At 34.8% G+C, this 9,417-nt stretch overlaps 1 protein-coding gene across 1 annotated transcript; it reads left to right on the plus strand.

The window, feature by feature from the left end:
- Positions 1–1,814: 1,814 nt before the first annotated feature.
- Positions 1,815–8,675, plus strand: LOC132168852 (ras-related protein RABA1d). Its single transcript, XM_059579914.1, has 2 exons — positions 1,815–2,235; positions 7,947–8,675. The coding sequence occupies exons 1-2, from the start codon at positions 2,015–2,017 to the stop codon at positions 8,380–8,382; spliced, it is 657 nt and encodes a 218-aa protein (XP_059435897.1). The 5' UTR covers positions 1,815–2,014; the 3' UTR covers positions 8,383–8,675.
- The last annotated feature ends 742 nt before the right edge of the window (positions 8,676–9,417 follow it).

Consider the following 9,417-nt stretch of genomic DNA (forward strand, 5'->3'; position numbering starts at 1 on the left):
CAAGGTATTGTCTACAAGCTGTGTAAAGACTCCACTTATTAATATATGAAGTCCATTTTCAATCTAGATGCTCTGGTGATGCTATGATGTTTAACTTACATTTTGTAAAAATGTGTTTGTGGTTTCAAAAAGGAAAAAAGAAAAAAGAAAAGCTAGTTTCCAAAGCTCTCTTGAATAAAAGTAGTAATACCACGTGGAATATGAGAATATTCCATCCATCAACCTCGATATAAATTGGTTGGGTCATTACATTTACCATTAGATTAGCGTCCGCTCACCTAGTAATCCTTCACTCCCCTCACAAGCCATAGTTGTTGTTGTGGGATTGATCGGAATTTAGGGTTTTGGAACATAAGGTTGGCATCTATGACCATTTAGGATTTTTTTAACCAAGTGAACAACTTTCAAAGAGTTTTTCAAAAGAAATACCACTTCGGGAGTAGTCGGCCACCAAAAAATTCTTCTATAGAAGAAAAATATTATAACATGTTTAAGTACTCACAAAACTTTTGTAAACTCAAAGCAAAGCTTATAATCTCATGAGTGTTGGGTGAGAGTCGAGCACAAGTCAAGCAAAAATTGAGTAAAGGTCGAGCAAGGGTTTAGCAGGTCTTCATAGAGTGAAAGTTTGAACCACATTGTGAATATGACTCAACTCTAACTCAACTACTATCAATTACAACCCAAAATACCTATGTTTTGACACTAAAATTTGCAAACCAAAATTGATTGTCAACCAACATCGGTCAACCAATAGTCCTAGGTGTTGATGCGATTCAAATCTTGTGCACCAATTGGTTCATATGAGGATAATATCTAATAATTGACATCCACTAGTTTAACAGAAACGTCTGTTATGAAGAGTGATGCTATACTTCACACCTATTTTATTATACTCACTTAACATTGGTGACTTTGCATGAACAGAATGAAAGTAATTTTTTTTTTTTTTTGGTAAGTGGCCATTCATCCAATGCCACATTAGTCGCTGCGAAGCGGGCATAATAACATGAATAGATTTATTTATTTATTTTTTCATTCAAATTGGCAGGCTCTACCAATTGTAGCTATTCTAGCTATAGGTGGTATTTTGTTGCAAGCAGCATAGAAGAGACTTAGACGGTAAGAACTATATGCGTTCCCTCAAGTTCAATTGAGCCATAGCTTGACCCAGTTCCAATAGAATATCAGTAGAATCAAGACTAACACTAATCAATCTAATATGCAGAATCCATTGTGAAATTGGAACCCACACCCTAATGAGTGTAGCTTTTGAAAATTTCGTTAAGGCAATTAAACCACTATCATGAGTGATGCGAATGGCCATGATACTAAGAACGCCGGCGTGCATGATTGTTCACGGACGCCAAACTTTTTTTTTTTTTTTAATAATTATAATAATAAAATATTATATTTTATTATTTTAAAATATCAAATCACCCCGGCGTGCATCACGCCGAGCTTGATGTTTAACATCACCCGTAGATGCGAATAATAGATTTATTCTTTTGTAAATCAACAGCTATAGCAATATATATATATATATATATATATATACATGAGCATACCTCCAAAAAAAAATTGACTTGAATAATTAAGAATCCGTTTTGTAGCTTCCCATAATCATCTTCTCCTCCAAAAGATCACCAAAAATCTGCCAAACAAGTTACTTGATTTACCAAAAAAGACAAAAATATCCTAATTACAAAGTACCAAAATCTGATTCATGCCGAGTTTTTCGGTACATTAAGGACATCAATGTCCTTATTCCTAGAACCCAAAGCTTTTCCTTTTCAAAAAGGACACATCCTTCTCTTCCTTCGGTGTCCAGCTAGCCCAGCAGACATCGGCCGTTCTCATTTCTCACCCACAAAACCAAAAAGGTGTAAAACGAAAAAAAAAAGAAGACACGCAACAAATTTTTAGAGAGAGAAAGTAGAGAGAGAGAGATACAAAGCACGCAGATCTCTCTCTGCTTGTCTGAAGCGAAAGTAGTGTTGTTTGGATTGGAGGAATGGCTGGGTACAGAGCTGAGGACGACTATGATTACCTCTTCAAGGTGGTGCTGATCGGGGACTCCGGCGTGGGCAAGTCCAACTTGCTCTCCAGGTTCACTCGAAACGAGTTCAGCCTGGAATCCAAGTCCACCATCGGCGTTGAGTTCGCTACCCGGAGCTTGAATGTGGACGGCAAGGTTATCAAGGCCCAGATTTGGGACACCGCTGGCCAAGAAAGGTGTGATAATGGTTTTTATGATCTGGGTCTTTCTTATTTTTTTGGAGCTTTTGTTTGTCTGTTTGTTTGCTTGCTGAGAAAACTGAGGCGAAAGAAAGGAAAATCTCATGCCAAAACTGAAAATAACTATATCAAGGTTGGTTGAGTAAAGTAACGGATTTAGTTTCATTCATTATAGCTGAGATATGGTGGGTTAATTGGGATACAGAGACGGTTTTGCTTTTATTAGATCTCAGGGGATTCAAATAATTGAGTAAATTAAACTTAAGTAGTTCTTTGGTGGGGGATTTAATGTTGAAAATTTGACAAGCAGATTGATTTTGTTTTCCTAATAGTCACGCAGCATGGCGGATCAAACTTAGATTTATCGTTTGCAATAGTGGATCCTGATATTCTGCACCTATTTTGTATCAGAAACCTGAGAATGAATTCGAAATGAAGTGAAATGTTCGAGCTTGTAATGGGTTGGTTTGACTTTGCTTCCTATTGAAGTGGATTTTCTCTTTTATGCAGAAAAAAATAGGCTACTCTTTTCGAAATGATTGCACTCTTCAGACTGTGGTTTTCAATATTGTAATAAATGATATGTAGTCTGTTAGAACAGTTTTCAACACGGTGGATGCGCTTTCTTCGGGGTCTTCAATACATCGTCGTGCACTCCAAATCACTACAAAAAAGGCAATATTGTCAAGGGGGTCCCCGGGGAACCGGGGACACTCCGATGCCAAAGTCAGAAAATTCTTAAGAGAAATATGGTGCTTCAGCGCACAATAATTCAATACGCTCAATCATATGTGTGATTATATTTCAGGATTCAAGATGTTTTAGTACCTTGTGTAGGGGCCTATTTATAGGCTTGGGCTGTAGAAGTAGACTTGGACTGGATCTTCTTATTTGAATTAGTTTGAGAGTCCAGAGTTGAGATAGAACTCAACAGCTATCATGTAAAGATAAACCTTCAACAGATGTAGAGATAATCTTGAGTAGTCATCTTGTAGAGATAAGTAGGACGTCTTTATTCAAATATTATCCTAATTGGAATATAAGACTATTAAGTAATTAAATAGTCTTTGCTATTTAATTAATATCTTCATGGGCCTATCTTTGGCCATTGGGCCCAGAATTTGGTGGGCTTGTAGTGTGAATTTATTCCCAACATAGTCTATAATCTATTGAGATAGTCATGCAGAAAAAAAAAATACAGTATTATAATATCTTTTCTCTTGCTTCACAATCTTTTTTGTTTTTGTTTTCTTGCCTGTTTGTTTTGTTCAATTTGCCTTATGTTGTATATTGTTAGTAGTGTACATTGACTTTACTCGTCTTGTGTCTATTGATGTTACCTGTTATTTATTATGAACTTCTTTGTTTTCTTCTAGCCATATCAACTCTAAGCCTGGTGGTTGGTAGTTAATCATCTTAAAAACAATCAGGCAAGAAAACAAAAACAAAAAAGATTGTGAAGCAAGAGAAAAGATATTATAATACTGTAATTTTTTTTTTCTTCCTGACTATCTCAATAGATTATAGACTACATGTCATTCATCTTATGAATGCTTGTTTTGTAGACATGATCCTGATTTGCTATTTATATAAAATAAGAGATGATGGCTACGCTTATAGTATCTTAAAAATCTTCATGCATTTCAATGATTTTTTGTTAACATGTATCAGTGGAGTTTACTCCTGAAATACTCTATATCAAGTTCACACTGATTTTTGCTCCGCTCTCTCTCCCTCTCTCTCTCTCTCTCTCTTGCTAGAGGCACACACACATAAACATGTGTGTGTGCCTGCAGCCTCTTATGGTTGATGATTTTGATTAGTTTAGTTGCTTCATATCCATTAGTTTGGACTAAATCCTTTTTTTACTCTCGATTACTGTATCACACTATGTGTGGCCTTCTTAAACTGTATTAATACTTTTAATCTCATAACCTCTCATGACGTTTGCATGCATCACTGCTTTGTGGTCCTTAAATTTTGTTTAGGGATACAAGAATGAATGCATATCTTTTTCTTTTCCAGTGGAAAGTTGAATCTCCCATGTATTAACCCTCTCCTAGTGTTGGAAATGTACTTGATCAGATTAATTGTATCTTTTTGAAGCATTTCTTTTGAAGAAAAATGAAAAATTAGTCCATGTGGTTGCACAGAATTGCAATAAGCTTCCTAGGGTTTAAAAAGTGATTTAGAACTTCTCGTAGTAAGCATAAATGTCAAATAATTCCTTACGTTGATTTGCTGTTTAAAATCCTGACGGAAGTCGTTAGTATGCCACGTCATGCCCAATTAGAATTTTACACATCTCTTTTAATAAAAAATAAAAAAATAAAAAAGATGTGTCAAATATAAAAATAAAAGGACATGCTTTCTTTTTCTTTTTATATTTTTTGTTAGAGAAGATGTGTCAAATTCTGATTGGGATAACATGTCATACTGTTGATTTCCGTCAAGATTTTAAACGGCAAGTCAACATAGGGAGATATTTGTTATTTATGTGTACCACGGGAAATTTTATATAGCTTTTTAAATCTTAGGGAGCTATTGCAAATTAGTGCAACCATATGGGCTGATTTTGCATTTTTCCCTTTCTTTTATATAAAAAGCTATTTATGTGGCATTCAGCTTTGTATTTTAAGTTTTACCTCTTGTGAACCTAGCATTTTTAACAGTAGCTGCTTAGTTTAATCTCCATCTCTTTTTATTTTATTTTATTTTATATTCTGCTAAGCTATCTGATTTAATGTAATGTGAGCGTTACCTTGCCCTTGGTATTATTTTGTGTCTAGCATGTTTGAGTGAGATGCACTGCAATGCAACTTCAGTGTTATGTGTGATATCTTCTTAAATAAGTCACCAATACGAAGTGCACATGCAATGAATGTGTGAAAGTGAAACACATTAGTAAAGAGGTTGTGGCAGTTTTTTTTAGTGGTAATAACATCTGATAGTAGGGTTGTACAAGGGTAAAGCTTGTAATACATATTTGGTTTTATTTATAGAGTGGTGGTGACGGCAACATCACTTATCGGGGTTGTACTTGTGTAGTGATGGCTCATATATGGAGAGGTGGTGATCCGTGGATGGCAATCTAAGGCAGGATTCTTTCTCTTTTGAAATTCCATAAGTTGGTTAAAATTATTAGAATTAGCGTTATGTACCTTCCTTATATGTGTAAATATGAAGGGTTTTGTTACGATCCTAAGGGTTAAGGGTTTAATCAAATTAGTATCCAATAGTCCTAAGGCTTTTGGATTAATGGTTAGACCCTTAATAATTGGTATCAAAGCAAGCACTACATCACGGGTTTGAGTTACGGAGAAGGAGACCTATGAGCTAGATTAAGATGTCTTGATATTATATACGGGCATAGTGTTAAGTTATTGAATACTAATAGGTGAGTGGAACTGCCTAAAAGAGAAAGGGCTATTATTGGGTCAATGCCGATAGATTGGTCCGCTATAGGCGTTAGATTCGGAAATGTGGTGGAATGTTACGATCTTAAGGGTCTTAGAGCTTTTCGATCAATAGTTAGACACTTAATAGGTTTCTTTTGCATATATGCACCATTGGAAAGAAAGTTGAGCCAGCTTCAATTCTCCCTCTTTATAGAAGTATATGTTACATTTTTTTTATGCACATGCAGTTTTTATTTTTATTTTTATTTTTATAAATAAAGATGGTGGTATCCATGATCTTGAAAAGCTACATCAATTATAGTTGTTTAAAAATGAAATATTGGTGTTCTTATATTCTGTTTCAACAGAGTGATATTTTGGATAAAAATGTTATTTTTGCCTTTCGTCTGGTATACCATTGTTGGCAGTGATTGTGATAAATATTGGTCTTATGAAACTTGTCGTTGTTGACATTAACTTGTAGATAATTACCTATCTATGAATTTCTTATCAATTCTTGTGAATCCCTTAAAAAGTAATAGAAAATCATTGTACCTGATAAAACAAGAAAATGTATTCTATTACATGAGTGATTGTTGGAGTCAACTCAAACCTTTTTCCCTTGATTTAAAATATACTTTTAAGTCTTAGTGGATCTTTTAGGATCATGATAGTGATTTTAATTAAGCTAAAGTTCAAGCAAAATTACACCACCACCACCACCATGCACATCTTTAACTCCTCCATTGTCACTACTAGTCTTTCATTGTAGAGTTCTCTACATGTACTTTATTCACAAACAACATCAGTAAGCGAAGCATTTTACGTACTATTTTTGTGGCTTTCATTTAACTGTCATGTTTGCTCTTGAATCAACACAAATTCATTCACTGAGAGGGGCTAGTTGGATATCTAGTCATTGAGGATTGTTTAGAATTGATTCTTGATTTACTTAAATCTACTATCATTTATAGCTATATGAACAGTTAGTTCTGCTGTTCTTCAAATCAGGCTTAAGTTGGCATTTTTTCTCCTATCTTTTTGATCGCTTATGGCTTCTGGACTTAATTTTTTTGTAGCTTGTTGGTATCAGGCCTATTTGTTGTTGAAACATAGGTAAGTATCACCTGCGTATAATTAATTATCTGAGTTGAGACAGTGGCAGAGTGATGTAGTTAATGTATTAGAGTGGCAGAGTGATGCTTCTCAATTATATAATTTCAGGACTTTCCCATATTTTAGTACTTATTTGGCAGAGTGATAAATCACCACTTATCATAAAGCCTAAGTTGATAAAAAGGATAAATTTAATCATTTAATTAATATTCTAGCATTCTCCCTTATGTATGAGCGCAAAATCCCAACATTCCTAAAAGCCTAAGTTGATAAAAAGGATAAATTTAATTATTTAATTAATATTCTAGCATTCTCCCTCATGTATGGGCCCAAACTCCCAACATTCCTTCTCATGTGTGATATTTAATTGAAATGAGATGTGAATGACGGAGACAAGGTTCGAACTCAGGACCTTTACTCTAATATCATATTAAATCACTATTTGTCTTAAAAGTTTAAATTGATAGAAAAAAGTAAATTTAATTATTTAGTTAATATTCTAACATGTAAATCCTCTCACAATTTAATTAGTTAGCTGACACAACTGTCTATTGCGACATATTGTTACCAGGGATCCATTTATGTTTCTGCCAGTGCCATCACATTGACGCAGTTGTGTCAAGACCTCTAGAGATAGTTAACAGAGCTTCTCCAATTTGTCAAAAGAATTGACTGCGATGGAAACATGGTGAAATAAATCGAGTCAATTTCTTTATGGAATTGAATATGGTTGGTTATATCTAAGTTCAAAATGTAACTCTAGGAAGTGTGTCATGGAAATTAGGTCCCTAGAGCTGTTATCAGGATGATAGGGGAAGCTTTAGTTGATGATGATATGCTGGATGAGTAACTTCTCCAGTTAATTGGATATATAACAATTATATTCTTGTTTACAACATTGTTATTTGGATATAAGTAATGTTATTTAGTAGACTGTTATACGACTGTCATATAATTTGATGGTGCAATAGTGAAAATTAGCCCTTGGATTAGTATTTATAAAAAAGAAAAAAATTAAAGGCTGGTTTCACTGCCACATCACTCCAATTGTATGACAATTGTGTATAGTAGTCTACTAAATAGCATTACTCTTTGGATATTCCTTTGTTTTATCTGGATTTTGAGGTTTCTATGCATATTGCCTTTTGTATGCCCTATCCTTTCCATTGTCTGACCTTGCTTGTTGAGTTTTAGGTACCGGGCCATAACCAGTGCTTACTACAGAGGGGCTGTTGGTGCACTGCTTGTGTACGATGTCACAAGGCATTCCACTTTTGAAAATGTCGAAAGGTGGTTAAGGGAATTGAGGGATCACACCGATCCCAACATTGTGGTCATGCTCATTGGCAATAAATCAGATCTTCGTCACCTTGTGGCAGTCTCAACTGAGGATGGGAAATCCTTTGCTGAGAGGGAGTCCCTCTTCTTCATGGAAACGTCTGCCCTCGAAGCAACTAACGTGGATAACGCATTTTCCGAAGTTCTTACTCAGATCTACCGTATCGTTAGCAAGAAGGCCATGGAGACCGGAGACAATGCAGCCGCTTCAGCCGTTCCTTCCAAAGGAGAGAAAATTGATGTCAGTACAGATGTTTCAGCTGTGAAGAGAGCTGGCTGCTGTTCCACCTAGAGGTTTCAATCTGTGTGGGATGTGGCTGGTTTGTTTTGCTGCATCTTGTTTCTATGTACACTACGATTGTGTAAAAATTTTTCACAGATGCCTAAAGTAGGAGATAGGCCAGATCTGTTTCATTTTACTGTCAAATTTTTTCTTTGGTGATGACTGAAAGTTTTAGCTAAGTACTTGCTTAAGAGCTGGATATTACATCCATTCAATCTGGTGCTGACCTGGATGGGCTCGAATCTGCACCAAATATTTGTTTTTCAGACCCATTATTGTGAAAATTGCTTTATCCGGTCTCATATGACGTATAGTCTTAAACAAAATCAATCCCCCCACCAACTCTTCTTTTTGTTTTCCTGTCCCTCTCGCTCTCTCTGATTATGTGTAACAATCCTGTTACTGATTTAGGGATTTTGTATGGATTAAGGATGGATGATTAAACCAATGGTAGAATGATTTGTAAAACAGTGGAACTAGGACGTGGTGTAAATTTTTTATTTTTTATTTATTTTTTACGGTTTTCAATAAAAAATTGACATTTCTGGTTAAAATCAAATACAATGTAAATTAAAACACCGTATCTTTAATTCAAATCAGGGTTGTGGTTTAAATTGCCAACTATAGTTATGAGATTCACAATGAGCTAGCTAAATTTGGTTAGAAACTCATTTTTCTAGTTGATCTAGTAACTTTTTGAAAGTACCCAACATTAGACTCTCTTAAGGTTTCGTTTGGAATTGTAATTTTAAAATGTACAATTTTAAAATAGAAAAAAATGTGATTTTAAAAAATACAATTAAGTGTTGAGTAAAATTACTGTTTGGCCTTTAAAATTGCAATATAGCTTTTAAAATCAAGTGTTTTTAAAAAATGCACCCCATTGCTCGTGATTTGAAAATATATTTTTTTACGTTTCAAATCACAATTTATTTTTTTTATTTTTTTTAAACGCACTACCAAACTGTAACGCCCCCCTCCAATGACATAGTATTGTCCACTTTTGACTTATCCGAACCAAACTTCCCAAGAGGTCACCTATCC

The sequence above is a fragment of the Corylus avellana genome, chromosome ca2 (genome assembly GCF_901000735.1).
Source record: "Corylus avellana chromosome ca2, CavTom2PMs-1.0".
NCBI classification, from domain to species: domain Eukaryota; kingdom Viridiplantae; phylum Streptophyta; class Magnoliopsida; order Fagales; family Betulaceae; genus Corylus; species Corylus avellana.

Excerpts from the sequence above, each read along its gene's own strand:
- LOC132168852 (XM_059579914.1), top strand. The coding sequence starts at position 2,015 with ATGGCTGGGTACAGAGCTGAGGACGACTATGATTACCTCTTCAAGGTG. Across the intron at positions 2,236-7,946 it reads GACACCGCTGGCCAAGAAAG|GTACCGGGCCATAACCAGTG; the intron begins GTGTGATAATGG and ends GTTGAGTTTTAG.